The sequence below is a fragment of the Acanthopagrus latus genome, chromosome 9 (assembly GCF_904848185.1).
Source record: "Acanthopagrus latus isolate v.2019 chromosome 9, fAcaLat1.1, whole genome shotgun sequence".
In the NCBI taxonomy this organism is placed as follows: Eukaryota; Metazoa; Chordata; class Actinopteri; order Spariformes; family Sparidae; genus Acanthopagrus; species Acanthopagrus latus.
This window is the reverse complement of record NC_051047.1, coordinates 25,990,196-26,010,813: the sequence shown is the minus strand read 5'-3', so window position 1 is coordinate 26,010,813 and position 20,618 is coordinate 25,990,196. Positions and strand designations below refer to the sequence as shown.

At 44.2% G+C, this 20,618-nt stretch overlaps 1 protein-coding gene across 16 annotated transcripts in view; it reads left to right on the top strand.

Moving 5' to 3' along the window:
- tns1b (tensin 1b) overlaps positions 1-20,618 on the top strand; it is a 162,035-nt gene that overhangs the window by 72,413 nt on the left and 69,004 nt on the right. For 14 of the 16 annotated variants that reach the window (XM_037110284.1, XM_037110279.1, XM_037110280.1 and 11 more), the window contains one exon: positions 20,163-20,201. In XM_037110284.1, coding sequence (XP_036966179.1) covers positions 20,163-20,201 — 39 coding nt within the window. Of the gene's footprint in view, positions 1-2,592; positions 2,636-3,106; positions 3,683-20,162; positions 20,202-20,618 lie in introns of those variants that run through there. The other 2 variants (XM_037110290.1, XM_037110287.1) reach the window with 2 other exon arrangements.

Below are 20,618 nucleotides of genomic sequence, written 5' to 3'. Positions count from 1 at the left end.
GGTGCTCTGTTCAGATTTGCTTATCATGTTTTGTTCATGATTGAAACGTCTGACTGAAGAACAGAGACAGCTTAGTGATAGATGTGTGTGTCCAGTCACATTCAGGAAGGATTCAGGATTCATACTTCCCACATGGTGATGATACTGAGATATCTGCTGCAGTCAGGTTGATAAACAGGAGTGAAGATGAGCTCTCCTCCTGTCAGTAAATGGCTCCGGATCAGAGCAGAATCTGATGTGCATGGCTCAGCTTCCACTTCCGACGTAACTGTCTGCAGAGGTTTTATGTTTTGTTTTGACAGCGAGCAGCTCTAGTAGCAGAAACCACATATTATACATTTTGAAGGATCAAGTCTCATTTCCAACTCGTCAAATAACTGATGCTCTTGGACTGTAGTTTAGGCGCGGCCACCAGCGTTTGACGAGTTGAGAACGAGACTCAACAATCTGGAGCTCCTGTCTTTTTCAGACTAATACTCATAATCCTTGGCCTCACTAGAAACAAAATCAAATGATCGTGTCATGGTTGGTGTGAACACCGACTCAGGAAACCGACCAGACCACTGGAAACATATCAGCTTCAAACACAGTCTGATAACTTTCCCACGCTTTTACAACCCACGACCATACAAACATGTTAACGCTCAGTTTGTGTAATTGCAATGCAGTGAGTGTACAGTCTCATACCCACATGGACCAAATACAGACGGCAACAAAACAAGGGGGTTTCCCAGCTCCCCTCGGATCAGCCTGGTCCCTACATTAAAGGTGTGCATCATAAACAAGCGTGTTGTTGTGTTACTGTAAACCATATGTCTCGTCTCTGGCTGCCCTCCCTTCCTTCCTGGCTCCTTGTCATTAATAGCGAATTAAATAACGCTTACCGAGCCGACATCTGGCGAACAGCTAAAGGTGTTACTTTCGGAGCGACCTTCCATGTAATTGCTTCCGAGAAACATCAAAGGCGGCGGCCATTCTTTCCATGTTGTGGCATCGTACTTAGCGTGCCGCAAATTTGTACCCAGCATTCCTCAGTAATGTCCCTTTTGTTGGCTACTGGATAATAGCCGGTGAGGGTGTGGAGACAAATTAAAATGCCAGAACGCTCACTTTTAAGACGACCTCCAGGTGAGATTAAAGCCGGGCATTGTAAGCTGCTAATCAATATCTTTATTGCCGCTTTTACTGATTTGAATCAGCGTCATTTTCATCAGTGGAAGCGAGAAGTATCACAGGACAAACTTTATTTTATCACAACTGATTGTTCGATGAATTTGTACACAAAAGTCGTATTACTCTCGAGTTTTGTTCACAGATTCACGGATGGTGATTTGTTTGCGGACCAATAAACAATTACCAGTTTAAAAGGCATCCACACGCGGGTGAGCTCATGAGCCTTTTGAGCCAATTTCTGAGTCCTTTAGTTAGTTATTTCTCAGCTGGATCACACAAAAACGTGGATGGATCTCAGCCCAGAATAGACCCCATTAATGTTTTTTGGTCCAGATCCAGGTAACGAGATGTTTTTTTTCTTTTTTTAAATGAAGCAGTTGTAGGTGGATTAAAGTTCAGAGTGATACGAGGCTGTCCAGTTTGGTTCTGGATTAGGCTTGATGTTCAATCAGGAGGACTGTTGGGCTTTTGATGTTCTGAGTTTGAACTCTGAGATTTGTTTGCAACTTTTATAAAAAAACTTAATAGAGCTTATTAGATTTCATGAATGTCTGTATATGCATGAACCAGCTGCTTTAAATGTCAGAAACTGAGGCATTTTATCTTTATTCATAATGAAATTATGTTTTGTCTGCTGCAACGAAAGATTATTTTCCTCCCCCAGTAATCTGCCGATCACCTTCTAGTGGATTGATTAATCATTTGATTATTCAGTATAATGATTAGTGTTCAACAAATCTGAATCCTGAAACTGAACAACAAGAAGTAGCGAGCTTCACATTTAGCACGTAGCTTCATGTGATTCGCTCTGTGCTTTAATGCCAACAGGTGTTTCTTTAAATAACCATGATGATCAGCAGAGAAATCCAACAAGGTCACATTCCCCGAAACAGATACAGAAACAGAAAATCAGCGATGATAAGCCACAATTCCTCTGCACAAAATTATAAACTATGTTAGTATTTTGTACGAGATAATGAGATACAAAAATAATTATAACAGGATACAGAAGCAAGCTAATCTGATCTATCTGTTATCTAACAGTGTTTCCTTCAGAAAGGAATTAATTTGATAGTTGATATCAAATTGATTGATTGATTCATGATTGCAGCTGTAACTTTAAAAGGGAAACTTTCCTGCAGGCGGGACTGTATTTAACAATAAGGACAGTCGTCAGTGATCAGCAGTTTCTTGGACTTCCTTACTGTTACTGTACTCCACAGTGTTGTGCATGTTTCCAGACCATAATCTTAAGTTCACATGCGTATCTCATCGTATCAGCCAATCAGGACACAGTCTGAGGATTTATTGGTGTTGTGAGCTGAGAGACAGAGCGAGCTGCTGACTGATAAGTATGTATCTCCACGCTGCTGCTGACACTGTTTGACTTTGGAGTTTGCCGTGAAGTCAATGGATTCATTCATGGTTGTCGTCTGTCTCTCTGCAGCTGTAGAGGGAGTGTGTGAGTATTTGTGTGTGTGTGTGTGTGTGTGTGTGTGTGTGTGTGTGTGTGTGTGTGTTAGAGAGAGAAAGTCAGGGAAAAAGAGAGAGAGAGAGAGAGAGAGAGAAGAGAGAGAGGGGGAGCGACTCATATTTAACCTGTAACTTGAGAAGCTGATAACAAGGAGAGAATGAAGAATGAGCTCGTGAGGACGGAGTGTGTGTGTGTGTGTGTGTGTGTGTGTGTGTGTGTGTGTGTGAAAGAGAAAGAAAGACAGTGAGACGGAGAACGAAAAGATCCGTGCTTTCTGTTTCACCAATCTCACGTCCTCTCCTCCTCCTCCTCCTCCTCCTGATCTCCCTGGGAAATTCACTCCAATATTTTTTCCCCTTTTTCGCGTTACTCGTGTGTCTCCCTCGTTTGGGAGGAGGGTGAAAACGGCTCTGAACGAGAGGGGAGGAGGAAAAAAGAGAGGGAAACGGCTGTAGCTCGTAGCCAGACTTTGCCTTGCTTATTCAGCGCTGAGTGCTGCAGTGCGCCGTTTCCAGTTGTGGGGATGTTGAGATTTGCCTTTGGCTGCACTTCTCCCTACACATAAAGACTCTTTAGACATTTTTATGCTCATTTTCTTGGAGGAGGAGGAGGAGGAGGAGGAGTGAGAGAGGGAGAGACCAGCCAGACCTATTAGCCTGGAGCCTGAAACACACACACCAACTCTCTCTCTCTCTCTCTTGCTTGCTCTCTCGCTCGCTCTCTCTGACACACACACACTTGTACACTCCTCCAGCTCTGCGCTGCACCAAGGTAACAGAGAGTGGATTTTTTTTTTTTTTTTTTTTTGTAGCTGTAGCCATCTGGACGGAGCGCAGAGGAAAAGCCTCTCTGCTGCACAGAGAGGGGGGAGAAGGGAAAGGACGATGCAGCACTAAAAGAAAAACAAAACAAAACAAAAAAAAAAGAACAAGACAAGGCGGACAGAGAAAAACCCCAAAGAGTGAAAGAGAGGAACGACACACACTCTCACACACACACACACACTGAGACAGGATGGCCACCGCAGTGTTTCAGGTAAGGAGTGTGTGTGAAGGCTGGCTGTCCCAAGTGTTGGCTGTGCACAGCAAACCCTCCGCAGTGTGGACCGGATTTATTCGGAGGGACGTAGAGGAAAGATGAGATGTCCTCAGATGTGTGTTTTCTCTGGCTTGTATGTAACCTGGCCGAGGTGCGGCGCCAGTGTTGGTTCATGTTTGCGGGTTTGATCAACTGTATGTGAGGGATTCTTGTTCTGCTGCTGTGGATGTACAGTTTGTGTGTGTGTTCTTGCGCTCTGACTCCTGTATGTTCGCTTTGGCTCGCGCGGATGACAGGAATGTGTGGAAAACGAGCATGTCAGAGCGATGGATCGGATATTTGTGATTGTTGGATTAGTGCAGAGTTTGTGTGTGCGTGTGTTTGTGTACATGAAGCACTGCTGCTTGTTTCTGGAGTGCTCGTGTCTGTGTGTGGTCTCCTCGGATAACCATGTTTTGTGGTTGGTGGCCGATGGTCATGGCTGGAATGACAGTGGTGGCGTACGTCTCCTCTTGTTTTCAGTCTTCTCTTTAAAAAGTGCTATGCCATCCAGCGATAATGCCTCATATTTCAGAAAGTGTGTGTGTGTGTGTGTGTGTTAGCTCTCCCCCCCCCAACTGATGTCAGTGCTGGTGTGTCTGCAGCCGCAGTGTTTCACAATAGGACCTTGCAAAAAGTTGTTGCACAGAGATCATCGCCCCAGGCGTGAGAAAACCCGACAGCACTTTGGGAATTTTTGGCACGCAGACTGAGTTACAACTGCCTCCAATTTGCTGCAAATTGAGGAGAAAAAGAATAAGTGCATAGTGTGAAAACATAGAAGGTATTCTTTAACAGATTAGCAAGAGCAGCACTGTACGCTCACAGCTGTGATTATCCCTGTTAACCCTCTCCGTGTGGGTGTCTGGATTCTTATTGGATTTATTTTCTTTCAGCAGGATGTCGAGCTGCCAGGACCACATTACACTCTGTGTCCTCCTCCAGATATGCTTCTAATGAACGCATTAATGTCCTGTTGTTCAGTTCTGCTGTTAGGTCCCATTTGTTCTGTACAGTATGGACCCTGTAACCTCACAGAGTGAATAGACCGTACTGTACATGGGAACTTCATTAGACGGCCCAGAAGCCAAGCAGAGCTCCTCTAGTGAGGCTGGCTGGTGGTAATTTGATTAAAGATGTTTTTCAGGATTATATCCCGTGTGAGCAGCCAAACTGTGTGTGTGTGTGTGTGTGTGTGTGTGGATGAAATGACAAACCTGCATCAGTGGATTGATTGCTGATTGATGGCCACTTGAGGGCAGCACTATAAGCTGTAATCACAACACTGATGAACAGTATTATCAGCTTATAAAACTGCCTAATGTAGTGAACAGTTACTTTTTGTTTCCAGTTAATGTCGAGGGAAATTTGACGCCTCAACAACTGAATAGGTTGATTGCCAGCGAATCCTAAAATGACATATTTCACCTTTCCCAAAACAACATGACAGTCGTACCAGACATTTGTCATTCGGTCGCAGTTTGGTTGGAACCACTTTGAATCCTCTTTGAGTACATTTTTAAAGATTTGATTAATACAAAAGGTTTTTGTATCAATCAAAATCGTCAGCCCAGTTCTTTCCTTGTTGCTCAAACGTCCAGTAACATGTAACAGAAGTTGCTGGAGACCCCCAACCACCCACTCAGAATCCTCCAATTGGTCCTCCCACCCCAGTTTGAAAACCGCTGCTGCACTGTGTAATAGTTGACATCAGTCTTATCGTGACTGGTCAGATGTGTGACCCACACATTCCTTGGAAGCACTCCTTATCCAACACAAATGTAACACAGCACTGTCCTGCCCGGACAGCCGCATTACCCACGAGTCCTGGTTGTGTGGGAATGGCGTACATCCACTGGCAGCGTGCCCGCGGCGGACTGGATTTCAGAGGAGACATTTTTCATCATTACCATCTGCCCGGCAAACAGTGCTCCAGTCAACCTCCGTCCCTCCTTTAGGCAACGCTTGATAGATGCCTGACCACAGTCACACACAACCACACATGCAGCCAGGACAGGCACATAGAAAGGTCTGAGTGTATGTGTGTGTGTGTGTGTGTGTGTGTGTGGTAGTGTGCGTTCCTGGGATTAGGGATAAGGCAGTGGTCCATGACCATATAAAACCACCAGCATGAATTCTCATGCTTCTCTGCTGATGTAATCCTTTCTCGGAGTGTGTGTGTGTGTGTGTGTGTGTCTGTGTTTCAGACACAGTTTAACCTCCTGCCTTACTGTGTAATGTAAAAGAGAGTGTTTTATTGTTTTTCTCACTGAAACAAAACACACTGCGACTGTGCAGAGTGCTTGCTTTTGATGGATGTTGGTCTTAAAAAACTCGATATAAAACTGGAAGCTTTGTTTCACATCACGACGCCACAGACACCACCATCTCCTTTCTAGTTTCCCCTCTCGTTTAAATGTGGACGTACGGACTGTGAACACCAGCTTTAAAGATCACGCCACATTTAACAAGAGAAGATATTCATCAGTGATGCTTAACGCGTGGAAAATGCTCGATCTGTATTGTGAGATCTTCCCTGAATCCTTTTAAACAAAACGAATGAGTAGAAGGTTCGCTCAGTGTTTCGTACACGCCAGTAGTTATGTCAGCTGCTTGTCAAGGCGAGGTTGATTCGCCCAAGGTAGCCGTCAAGACTAGCTTGGTTTGGCTCGATGATGCGATGCTGGGGCTCCGTGTAATTGCCCTTCCAGCGTGTGTCAGTCTGTACAACCACACGTCTAGTCGTCAAGTGACCTCATGTCAGAGAGCGATTATTCCAATCTGTCTAAACCAGGCTAGCCTTGACAATGAGCCTAACCTGTTTTTAAGGTATGATTGAAATCTGACTCCTGGTGGAATTTCTTCCAAATTTGGCACAAATGGCCACTTGGACTCGAGGATGAACCGGTCAGAGTTTGAGTGGTCAAAGGTCAAGTTCACTGTTGTAAAACACCTCGTAAAAAAAGCTTTTTTAAACATTCCTTCACAATTGTTCCACGTCTTAGCTCAAGAAAAGCAACTTGACCTGGTGCACAGAGGCGTTCAACAAGGAAGTAGTTGTGGTTTTATTTGCTGGATGATGGCGCCAAAACACGTAAATGTAATAAATGGGTTTTGAAATGGGTCTGTTAGATAGATAGATAGATAGATAGATAGCTAGATAGATAGCTAGATAGATAGACAGATAGATAGATAGATAGATAGATAGATAGATAGATAGATAGATAGATAGATCGAATGTGTGCATCGTTTGATTTTCTTGTCGCCTCACAAAACGCCCCGCAGGACTGAATTGTGTGCACAGCAGTTTGTTTATACTCTTTGTCCTCTGGACTGAATGCTGGCACATGCTGTGAACCTGCAATACATCAGCAACATAAATAACCTATGGCTGTGCCAAAGCATCATGCCTTACAGTCGGGCTTTTAGTATAATTAATAGCATCCAATGAGGGCACAGTAAAAGCTTCGCATTTTTCAAGGGCGTCTCATAATGCCTCACTTATGGTAGTTACTTAGCAGGTCGTCTGGCACACATGAGAAACTGCTGTCATAGGCCCAGAGGAAGGCGTTTTAAAGAGTGTATGAAGGAACATATCCGGAGACTAATGTTGCAGTTAAAACGAACACTGGACCTCTTTTTAGAATTTACTGCTCTCAGGCTGTAACTTCTCAGCACCGTCGAGACACCACAGAGCCCACCAACTTGGACCAAAACACGCCTGATCCTTCACTCAGAACTGATGTCATGTTTTTCACTTTAATTGTTTGGTTTTTCTTTTGTGCCACAAATCAAACTCACTCCGACCGAAGTTGAGTCGGGTTTTGTATTTCAGACTTTTTTTTTGGGTAGAAAGTTGCGATCGCTCAAGCTCAACTCTGAATGAAACCACTTCACCGCAATCTCTGTTTGTCCTTCGGTGGTGCCAGCACGCTCAGACGAGAGCTTTCTGCAGACCCTCGCAGTCTAATACCCCTTTAAATAGAGAAAGTCTTTATAATGCCCCTCAGAAGAGGAACATTATACTGCAACATTTAATGACGGCTAATCTTTTAAATGACTCCATGCAATCAAGCTCGCAGCCTGGTATAATGGCTCTCACAGTCGAGGAACGTATTTAGAAAGAGGGAGAAAAGAAAAAAAAAAAAAAACTCTCCCAGGCTTCGACGCAGCTTTATAGTTTGCCGGCTTTACATTTTTGATCGCCAGACGACATCGTTCTCCGTTTGCGGAGACAACACCAAGATGGCTGCCCAAACAACTGGCTCCCGCTGTCTGCTCATCACATGTTCTAGCTGTTAGCAGAGGACGCAGTCATGTTGAAGACGGCCCGACTTGACCCTCGCATGGCTCCGTCTCGGGAACACAGACCTGGTTGTGCTTCAAAGCAACATGATGCTTATTGAATGTGGCTCCTCCAATGAAACTCAGCTGACGTTTTGTGATGTTTTAAGCCGTGTGGGGAGTTTTCAGTTCACAGATCTATAGATTTATTCAGCTTTTGTTGCCCTGATGCCCTCAGATAGACGTGCCGTTGCTGAAGAGCGTTTTTCTGGTTAAATTTCAGCGTCTTTTTGAGATAAGTGCCCCTCAGCCGGTGAAACTTAACGTCTCACAGACATTAATCTTTGTTTTAGATATAGGTATATTGTACGGAACAGTATGGACATTCTCGTGTCAGTTTCGTACCAACAGTAAAGGATAAAAAGGTTGAATTTTCCAACAATTTACAAAGAAATGTTTGTGTCTGTTTTCAATCTCAGTCATGAAACCATCTAAGGGTAATTTTGCCTTGTAAGTGGTTAGAGGACGATTAGTTTGTTTTACCATCTGAGTAGAGCTCCAGAGCTGGGTATCAGCATGGATTATTCAAATCAAATGTCAGTTTATTTAGTGATGTTTTCTTCTTAGTTCTTGACATTTTAGTCACATTCCTTTGGCTGCGTGCAGTGACTTAGGAGTCACGTGCAATTTGGTGAAACCCCTGTAAACACTCGCTGAGGACGTTTAGAGAAAACAGTGCGGTGTAACGTGACGCCCTCTGGGGATGGACTCAGCGATTGCTCTGATTAATTCTGAAAAGGTTACAGCTAATGAGGAAATGCTAAAACTTGACTGATGCTATAACTTCATCACTCACTCACTCAGTCAGTCGTGGACAAATGTGCTCGTAGGACTGGTCACGCTGTCGCCATCCAGTCAGAAAATTATGAAAACATGTCAATATTTGCTGTTCCAGGCAGAAAAAGGAGACATTAGTTTGTTTTGAACATTGAATTAAATCTGCAGGATGATGGAAGAAGTCACCATTCGTCAAGACTTTTTGGTGTCACAGCAAATCTGTTATATGGAAATAATTTGACGTAGCTAAATGGGGGAAAAAAAGACAGAAAACTGAGGATGTTTTAGTTTAGTGGTTTTCACCCCTGTGAGCTGACCCGCTCCACGACCCCGCTCCCACTTTTCACTGTGTTCAGTGTGTTTGTTCAGGAGGCAGCAGAGAGACGAGGCTTCGTGATGTCACATCTCAGGACTTCACCTCCGACACCACACAAGTCCGCTTCTATCCCGACTCATTTACTTTGGATTTCAGCTGTTGATTTTAATTCGTCGATGTGAATCTGATGGACTCTGACAAGCAGCCATGGCTTTGAACCTCCGCGGTCACATGTTACATCACTGCACACAGCTACTTTTGAGATTTATGGCAGGTTTTGAGAGGAGCAGCTCCTGGCTGTTCTCTAAAGGCCTCAACTTAGAAAGTTATTGGAAAACTGTGGAACAGCCACCGGGAAGGAATGGAGTGGGTGGGGGCTTTTTTTCCACCCTGTTTTTCCCCCTCAGGTTTCCTAAACTAACAGGTTCAGACTTTCTTTCATCATTGCATCTGATAACATCTTTATGACTTTGATATAATAACCGTTTACAGCGTAACTCTGGTTTCAAAACGCCTTTTACCGTCCAGTCCCCTAAAAACAACACATATGTCATCTGTATTAGTGTGTTTTGTCTTCAATCCTGTCCTTAGATGAGTTTAAACATATAGTTTTTTGGTGAATTATTATTAGTAGTACTTTTTTTTTACTGTAAACATGGAAACTGTTCAGACTTTGTATGATGCATCTACTGAAATGAGTTTGCTTTGATTCAGATCCACTTCAATCACTTAAAACCTGCTGAAACTGCAGTTTCCATATGATTGAGCATCCATGTGAACGCTATGTGAAATATGTGCCGTGTGTGTGTGTATGTACGTGTGTGTGTGTGTGCCAGCAGTCGACCTAGAGGGGTGGAGAGGTTATTTTCTTTATTTTTTTCTTCTTCTTATCAAGTCTTCATGTCTCTCCAAGGAATGTTTATAGAAAGCAGACCCGTTTCCTCAGATTGGCCAGAGAGCCCTCATATTGTTGTTTGCCTTCCGTGGCTGATTGATGGAGACGGGGGGGGTCGGGCTCGATCAGAAACACAGGAAACATCGGTGCCAGGTTCCCAAATCTTTACAAGCAGCTGCGGCTGGAGGACCGGCATGCTAAAAAGCTGAGGAGACGTTTGTCTGGAATGACACATATGATGCGTTTAGCTTCCCATGTTTTGGATGACGTGACTTTTTCTGTGAATGATCGTGTTCTGTTACCCGTCAGAAGAAGACTGTGAAGACTTATTTTAACTGCTGTTTAAATGCCGCAAATCAAAATGTAATGCTCCAGCTTGTTTATGACCTGCTAATGGCAGTGTTGACTTCTGCCTTTCGGGACATATTATTCATATTTATTATAGTAATATTTGTGCTGGAAACCCCAGTGCAGCAGTGATTAGTGCCTGCAGGAGTCTGGTTATGCAGATCTGACAGCGTATCGATATTCTTTCAGTCGATGTCAAGTTCATATTGGATGTCAAAACATCCTGAGCAACTGCGTACGAAACAATACGATGCAAAGACAGAATCCTACATCTTTTCTAGCATTTCCCATATTCGACCTGATGCGTGCATGAGGAAAACCATTTTGTAAGGAGCTGAAAGAAGATTACACGGGAGGCAGAGGAGAGACTTTGGCGGGCTTAAACGTGAAACCCAAACCTGCTCATCCATCTGTCATTAGATGCAGTAAAGTGTGTGGGTGTGAGGGCGGGTTGTTGTGGTTGTAAGATCCTCGCATGTTAACATAACGCTGTAATATTCTTTCCTCCGAGGGGCTTTTATTTTTTTTTTCTTACTCCTCCTGAAGTCAGCAGCTCATCTTGTCGTGGTGTGTTAAATGTCAGCGCAGGCTCGTCTCAGCTTGTCCAGTTTCCCTCCTCACAACAACGCGCTGAGACACTCCTCACGCAGAGTCGACACGGCCAAAACAAAACAGTATCACCACACAGTCCAGTTCATCGTCTGTTCTGGAGCTTTCAGTCAGATCGCATGATGCTCGTCCACAAATGGGAACACAACTGCAAGAATAAATGTACAAGTTAGGTTCAGTTTGACCTGATCTCAGTCCTGCGCCTCATGCTTTACTGGTTGGGTTTGGTAACAAAAAGCACTTGGTTAGGGTTAGTAAAGGATCATGTTTTGGCTCTAAGTATCTGGTTCTGGCACCACAAGCACATCTTGTCAAAAATATTCAGTGGTTTCATGCTTACGAATGATGAAGCACCAGCTCAAACATCGGTCTCTTGTTCGGTAGTGGTCTGACATATATTCAGTGGTGTGACGCTGACAGATGTTGACATGCTGCTTCCAATAGTGGTTGAGAATATTCAGTGGTTTCATGCTAACAAATGCTGAGATACCATCTCAAACAGTGGTCTCTCGTTATGCGGCCATCTTAATGCCTGTTCAAAATATTAAGTGGTTTCATGCTTACAAATGTTGACATGAGATCTCGAACACGATCTTGAAACTCTGTCTTGAACAGTGGTCTCTTGCTTCGCAGCCGTCTCACCCTTCATCCGTGCAGAAAAGTAAAATGTCAACAGTCTTCTGTGCGACTCCATTTGCTGATGAAGCCCATCTGACATGATTGAAAGCTCCGAACCAGCCACTAAACGGACCCTGTGGTGGGATTACTCTTGTCAGCTACATCCCATTACGTTTTTGAGCCCAGAGCAGTGATACGAGATTATGGTTGAGACTGCGGTGAATCCTGCCCTCTACAATGTTAACTATTAGTTACCACAATAACTGTGAGAGCCACAGTATCATATCATGTGGTCGTTTCTCTGTGTGTTTAAGGGCACAGTGGAAGGCATACATCAAAATGTTTCATACGTTTTTGGAGGAGTTTCCGACCTGGCAGTCAGTCCTGTGGTTTAAGGGTAGAATAAACTTTATAGTCCCTCTCCGCTCAAATAATACGTCCTGCTTATTGTTGCTTCACTTGGACGTTTGACCGTAACTGCGGACGTTTCCACCTTCGTCCGCTGAAGGAGGAAGTTTCTGCGCGCTGACCTTAAATCTCAGTTTAACACACGTTCGCACAAGATGAGCTGTGACATTAAATGGTCACATGATTTAAAACTCCACCAGACTTCTCAGTAGGAGACATCCAGTCATGTCCAGCAGTGAAATAAACAATGTTTGGATATGAGAGAGAGGACCAGATGCTTTTTAAAGAATTTTTTTAAGAGGTATTGGAGCTTTTATTGTGAAAGAACTATCAGACACAGTTTATTATACCAGTATATTTAACGTAAAACATATCTGAAGAGCATCTTTAGTATTTTCCCTGACATACTCCACTTCCCTCACTTCCCCCGTCAGTCCTACAATCGTTTTCTGTTTAAGTCCGTCCTGTCTGACTCGTTCTGTCCGTCAGCGCACACCCTCTCCTAACATCTCCTGTGGGTGAGCAGATGTCCAATGACATCATGTGGAAAAATGTTTTCATCCTAACATTGTCACTAAGAAACAAAATGTGCAGATGCTGTGAGACTATTATTCACTTTTGACAGGGGCTGAAGTTTACCTCCCCTGTGTCTTCTCTTTTAGCGAAGCTAAGCTAAACACCTCGGAGACGTTTGTGTGTCCTGCACGTGATGAGATGAATTAGATATCGATCCTCTCATCCGTCTCCGGGGGGGCGAGACTGCAAACCAGCACTTTGCCCAAAAATGTTGAGTCGCTTTAGCGCAGAAGGACTTTAAATGGGATTGGCAGTGAAAACACATTAAATCAGTTTGCTTCTCATCAGAAACAGCACAGTAAGAAACCAGGTCTGTGAGTAGGACTTTCATTAGTGATGGAAGAAGTACCACAAGTCGTACTTGAGTAAAAGTAAAGATGTTGATTAAAATATTACTTTTGTAAAAGTGAATATCACACATATGAATAGTACTTGAGTAAAAGTAATTTTCTGGCCACGAATGTGCTTTATTAAAATACAGATACATATATTAGGCTGTGATGTAGCATGTAATCTGCATAGTAACTAGTAACTAACTGAAGTTAATCACGTAAATGTTGCAGAGTAAAACGTTCGATTTGCCTTCAAAATGTAGTGTAATGGAAATATGACGTTGCCGAAAGTGGAAATACTCGTGTAAAGTACAAGTACCTCAAAATGTACTTAGTCACATTCCATCAGTGCCCTTCAGTCCGGGTGTCACACGGCGTTCATCCCCCCTGAACCGAGCTCCTTCGCGGCTGCCGTCTCCACCCTCCCCGCCCTGCTCCTCCTCCTCCTCGTCCTCCTCCACCACTTGGCGTGGTGCCAGACAGTGAGAGCCGTGCCGAATGTGTAAATTAGCGTGCTGGTAAATACGGGCTGCGAGCTGAAAGCGCCTGGGAAGGGAACGTGACCCCCGCTGTAACTCTGGAACAAAAGAAACAAGCCGTAGCTTCTCCCCCTCGCCACGCCAGTCAGTCCTGTCCAACAAAGCCCGGGTGAGAATGAACAGGCGCTCCGGGTCGGCAGAGGGGCCGCTTCAGTCCCGGCCGTGGAGAAGAAACATGGCAGGGACATGCAGGGGCCGTCGGATCCCTCCGGGGCCCAACGTATTCACACACAGGCCGAATTACATAATGTTCTTTATTATCTTCATATTTGTTTAATACCTTTTTTATCTCTGCTCGGTTATTTGCTGCTGCGGTGACGTTGATCTTAATCTTTGTAAAGTCTAAACAGGCTCGCTCCGTGACGCTTTCATTAACAGCACACACATGCAGGAGCACAACACCTGTCGATGACCTGCAGGTACAATCCTTTTACTTTTCAAGGTGATGAATGAGGCTGGGATGTTTTTAGAAGTAATGTTTCTCCACACGTCTTCAAGTGTCTCGTTTTGTTTGAGCAACAGAATCAGACAATTTGATATCACAAGGAGAAAAGCGACGAATGATGATGTAAACGTTAATATCTGAAACTCTGCAACTCACACAAAAAGAATCTGGACTGAAAGGGAAATTATTTATTCTTTATTTTGGGGTGAACTGTCTCTTTAAAGAAGCAGAAACCGGAGGATGTTGTTGGTTTAATAAATGCATGAAACAAACATCAAAAATAGCTGCAGATTAATTTCTTGTTGATTGACTAATTGATTAATGTGCTAATCGATGCTGCTCTCTGAAATATTGAGACTCACAGAGCTTATCGTGTACGCACAAAGACACGAAACAAGAAACAGACGCTCGTGCCCTCATTCCTCAAACCTTCCTTCTGCTCTGAAACATAAATCAGCAGCGGTGAGACAAGTAACAGTGTTCGGAGGCTCCTGCTCTGTCTTGTGCATGTCCTGCAGTCCAATCTGCTCAATAAATCTGACATTTTCCACAACTTTCCCTGGAGGAAAAACAGAGGCCGTAACTTTTAACTGGGACGGAGACGGACGGGAGAAAGTATCTGAACAAAATGAAACGCACGGAGGCAGAAAAGAGACACAGTTCACAAAATGAGAGATTCTCCCGCAAGTGATCTTTACGTCGATAGAACAAAATAGTCATAAATCAGTGATAGCAGATCGAGATAAGGCATGGGCACTTGGACCGGAGCTCTCCCATCATTCCTCCGCGCTTTGATAACATCCCAATAAGTCCATACGGAGCGGCTCTCTGGCACACTCCACCATCACGGCGGCAGAGAGGCCTTCTGTTACTGGTTACGGCTCACAAATTGAATTTGCACACTGAATAGTTCTGCTGGGATGTGCCAGATGCAAGGAGCTGGATAAACATAAAAGCACTCAGGGCAGCCGTGTGTTTATATGCCAGCTCGGAGGGGAAAGGTTTTCTTTCTGAGCTGCGGCGTACGTTCCCCCGCGCTCTCTTCCACGGTGGAGGCCGGCTAACCTGCGTGGCGATCGTTTCAGCTGGAATGTGCTTCTCTCTCTGCAGCGATTCATCACTCCGCTGTTTGATTTTCCTGCGTTAACTTTGAGAGTCCCACACGTGAAAAACATAGCAGGGATTTTTTTTTGCCGCGGCTTGTTTACTCAAATAATGAATCAATCCATCATTTATTTAAGGCTCTGCACCGGCCCCGTCATTAGCGCGGGTCATTATCATATTCAGACCCGAGAGACTTGCATAATTCGACGTCGTCTGGAGTGTGTCAGGAAGCTGACTGCATGTGAACGCCGTCCGGACGAGCCAGAGTCGTCTGACATGGACTTTTGTCTGCAGGAAATGGGCCCTTGTTTACTGCCGTTAACACAAGCATGTACGGAATGCAACAACACAATTAGTCTTTATTATATTACACTCATTTGAATACTCCCGATAGCATCAACACACACTCGGGCCAGGCCTCCCTCCCCACGCACAGCACAGCCCGGACAAAGGCTGTGTGGAGGGTTTCATCTCGACTCAAGCGGGACTCAGAAGCTGCTGGATGCAGCAACTCTCTGCATTACTTACCATTAAAACGACTTTAACTCATTTAATCAGTTGTTTCCAAGTTTGATCCAAATGTAAAACTATTCATTTGTCATTGGTTTGCTCCTGTCTTCTCTCATGAAATCTTGACAGCACTCTCACATATCTCACGTGAGTATTGCATTAAAAAAAAGACTAAACATATCCTTTTAAGTGATATATTCATGGAGGATATAAACGGCAACACCAAGAATGTATGAGCACACTCGCCTAAGCCTGAACTTAAAAACCAACCCTGCATCACAACGTTCGTTCATCGTTTTTCAAACAAGAATGTCAAAAGGTGTTCTTGTTCTAGCTTCTTATTTGTAAGAATTTATGGCTTTTCTTTGGCAGTAAATTGACTTTTGACAGTGTATCAGCTGAACATGAATCAGTCATGTATACAACTGGCAGAATAATTGTTGAAAGTTGAAGCCCAACAATCCATCCCATAGCTGTTGAGACATTTAACTCGCAACAACAAACATAAACCTTATCGTAAGCCTTGAGGAACAGTCGCCGTGTACCAACTTTCATGGCAATCTACCAAATACATGCTGAGACATTTCAGTCTGGAACCAAAGTGTTGAACTGACTGCGCTCCTAGAGTTGATAAAAATCCTGTCATGACAACTATCTGTTTGGCTGAAAGCACGTCAGCGTCGCTTCTTCTCTCCGTGCTTTCCTTTTTTTCCTCAGGAGCATATTTCACCCGCTGGTTTCCCGCTCCTTGACCTGTGGCTAGCCCCACCGCTAAATGTTTGCCTGCACCTTTCAGATAAATATTCCCAGTGGTTTCTGGGAGATCTTGGCTGCGACTGACTTTACCAGACTGCAACAGTGTGAAGTCCCACACCAGCAGAAGGGTTAAGAGGCAGCTACACAGCAGTGAGGGAGAATGTGAGCTATTCTGTGGTGGGCAGACTACCTACAGCGCCCTCTCCTTCTGACCTTTACGTCAGAGGCTTTATTACACTGGCGACACTGGCTAACTCGGCATTTGTGTCGTCTTAAACGGTTAACACTGTTTAGCACAAGTCATAAGAATGAATTTTATTAGACGTGACATTCAGCTAAATGTCAGTTGCCGTGGCCTGTTTGATGTTTGGAGAGGAGACCTCGTTGGTGAAGTGGCTCTTTGTCTTGATGTTTTGCCCTCTTGTTCACTTGGCTCAGTGTCTCCAGAACGTCACATTACAAGATTAAATTTCACATTAATGCCTCACAGACGCATTATCTGGTGGCTGAATCTATGAGGGAAAGGTCTCAGTCAAAGTAGAGTGTATTGTATTCATCCGGAAGGCTTCATGTCCAACTTGAGACTGACTTCCTGTGTGGTTTGGCCTTCAGGATCCTGTAACTTGGCCTCTAGCGTGCATGGTCAGTGTTCTCTGACTGCAGGTGGAGTGTCTGTCAGCAGCTTGCAGGGCAGAGGCAGCGTCAGGTGGAAACACTGACCAGGCCCGAGGAGTCGGTGCTGAGGCGGAGGCACCTGAAGGAGCCGGGCCTCTGAGAAAGGAACGGCATGTCGCTGTGCGTGGAGTGATAAGGATGGTGGAGGAGGAAGAGGGGGGCGGTTGGAATATCTTGTAATGGAGGTGATCCGAGCCAGACAGAGATACAGTATCCTGTCAACTCCAGACAGCCGTCACCATGCCAGACGAATTCTCAAAAAACAGAGACACATTCCACCCGGATGCCATCACTCAGGTCGTACAGACGACAAGGTGTCGGGCAACTGTGACAGACGGCGGTCACAGAGGAACATGTTGATCCCAAGAAATATGGAACAGAGATTGTCTTGATTCCATGTGTGTGGAATTCAGGCACATATCAGTGTATCAGCCGCTAAGAGCAACGAAAAAAAAAACAAAAAAAAACATGAGATCTGATAAAAGGTCATTTCCTGTTTAGAGACAACATTCCTGTATTCCACATTGGGGAGCAGCTATAAAAGAGATGAAGAAAACTCTAATGACCCAAGGTGACTCACACATCCTCCACTTTATGAATCTAATCACCCATCCTAACATCGCAGTGGCAGACGTCCAGCGGCCGTTTAGTTTGGTAGATAGTCCAACGTCCGGCAACTCAAAAGTACAGGAGATTGTTCATCTGATCAAATTATGCTTTAACCGTCCGTAGTAGCTGTCAGGGAATTTGTAGCTTTAGATTTCTCGTTTGGAGCTTGAATTAGAGCCTCGTCGATGAATTAGCTGGCCTTCTGGGGCCAATACCCATACAGACATCAGGGAGTCGGCACCTAAAAGAAGGCACACCTAAAACATTTATCTGTTTAAGTGTACACTATATTTTGAACATGTGATGCATTACATTGCCGTCAGACAGCTGCTAAAAGTCCGGCCACAGCAGCTGATCTGTGGTGTGTGTTAGCGTAGGAATACAAGGGTATATGGTTGAGGTGATGTGGTGCCAAAGGAAAACTGTCTGAGAGTAATATAAAGCGGCAAAAATGTTCAAAATATAACATGCACTTAAACAGATATACATGTTTTTAGGTGGCTAAGATACATTTTGCCGTCGGTGCTATTTAGCTACACAATGCTCTGTTTCCCAGTTTGGAGGTTTTCTGCTTCCTGGTGAAATCCTGTAAATATCTTCCATCTAAGGCAGCATGATATGGTAAAAACAAATCACATCACGCTTGCGATATGATCATTTTCTTTTTCACTGAAGACATGAATAATTAAATCATGACGATGTGACATTTGGCAGAGTCTGAACCAAACAAAAATGTCTTTCTACATCTTGAGAATAAGATTTGCAGGCCAGGACATCACAGCAGCACTACAGTACTTCATTATAATGCTGTTTGTCACACAATGTGCTTCGCAGCTTCTGGGACTTGAGTAACTGCCATGCAACTACTATCAGAAAATAGCTGTGATATGTTACAAATGTGTGTAGCTCAGCCTTATTAGAAGTTTAATGAAAAGCAAAAAGGCAAAACCTCAAGACATGTTCGCGAGGGCCAGCAGTGGATTTTATTTTCGCGGGCAGACGGGGGAATGTGCCTCCTTCAACAGTAACACTAAGCAGACCCCAGCACAGCAGAGGGCTTGTGTTCAAGCAATGACACAATTAGTCCTGGATAAGGAGAGCGAAGGAGCAGTGGCAAAGATGAAACGTGCTTTCAGAGGTCAACGGTCGTGATAACCCCGAGGCCTAATCTCTCAAAGCTAAAACAGACACAGTGGCGTGATGGTAATAAAAGAAGGATGAAGGATGCAAACAAGTCCAAAGCCTTCTGGAATCGTGAAGCGGTCCTGTGCCGTGTTTGTCGGCTGTCTATAGAGGAGGTGTGTTCAGAGAAAATTAGGTTTGTGGGGATTTTTTCTGGTGTGCACAGTTCAGAAAAAGTGATGGTGAAACGGCACCAAAGTGACAGTTTACAGACGAGCCCAGGAAGGAAACGTCAGCGGTGACATCCTGTTTGTCTCCATCCTCATCGAGCTGGCATCTTTTTCTGGAGGCTCCTCATTTGAATCTTCTGTTCGAGGCCATTATCATTATACTCTTCCTGTTTACTGGCCTCGGTCCTCATGCTGCCGCTCCGAGCATGGCAGGATGATTGTGGAAACTGTCGGCTGGTAATCGGATTAGGCCGGCCACTTGACAGATCATGAGTTCTGTTGGAGCGATCCCACCACTGACCAACTTCTCTCGATTCAACAACAAGATCGTACAGCATCAGAGCTCCAGTTGGAGATATGAACAGTTCATTTCTTCAACCAGGTTACTGTTGTGCTAACACGTTGTCTTTAAATATGATGTAGTCTTTGTTGTGGAAGTGGTTTTCGTCAGCAATCCTGAACTGTACTTTCTGATAGAGATGCCACACACAGTAAGAACATCATCTTATTTAAAGCTGCCTTAATTGATTTTTGGCCACTTGGGGGCAGCGTAACAATCTGTTGTAGCATATCCCAGTCACCTATTTCTATTTAGTTGATTCACAGCAATTAGCATCAGGCTCTTTAGCCGCCAAATGCTTCGCAGTGTTCACCAGATCGTTGCAAACTTTGTCTGTTTGGTTACGGGTTTCTTGCACTTTCTTGAACTTTACCCAGTGAACTAGGAACCTTTTTGGAGGAGCTCAGAAGGCCTTTATTAGAGGACTGGCGTCTACATTAAGTTCTGTTCGGGGGGTTTGTACTTTCAACTACAGGGTGAAGGAACCTTTTAGTTTAGTAGATCCTGGGACTACAAGTTCAATCACAGCTGAGGTTGATCTACGTTTCTTCGCTGTAAATATCTGCCTCTGAGCTGAAAGGAGCTACAGAGTCAGGTGATGATTGTGGGTTTGTGGAAGTGAGCTCTTTCCCATAACACAGTTATCTTTCACATTATTGATCAGTGCAGCTTTAAGTCTGATGAATATGTTCCCCTCTTCTGGTTTGCATGTGCATGTGGCTTCACTTTCCAGATATGAAGCCATGAAGCCGAAATTAAATGCAATCAGTGCAGGAATTTTACCAGTCAGTCGGTTTTTTTAAATTTTTATTGCGCTCTTGTTTGTGATAATATCGCTGCATAAAAACAACAACATGACTAACCAGTTCTATTTTTGTTTTCTAGGTGTCTTCATCTTGTGTTCCAGCGACCAACTATGAGCTGGTAAGTAGCACTTTTTTCTTTTTTTCTTCTCATTTTAAGTAATTGCTTCCATGCTGTATGCACTCAGCAGGAGTCATTGGGCCCTTCGTGCTGCAGAATTATTGCAAACAGGGTTGGAAAGTAACAGCCTCTATCAGCTCCACTAACAAGGCCGTTACTATTGCAGATAATGAGTCATTATCTGCAGCCCCCCTGAGACAAACTTGTGATTTGGGGCTGTATAAATAAACCAGACTTTAGATGACTTGACCGTTGTTTGGCAGCTGTGTATCTGTCCTGATAAATCTGTGGAAAAAAAAGCGATTTTGAAGCTTTGGGTCGGTTGGTTGCTGAGGCACAAGAAGTCATCCAGATAAGAGAGGAAAATATAAGACCGCGTCCTTGAATCTGCTATATCATGATGACGTCTTTCCGCGG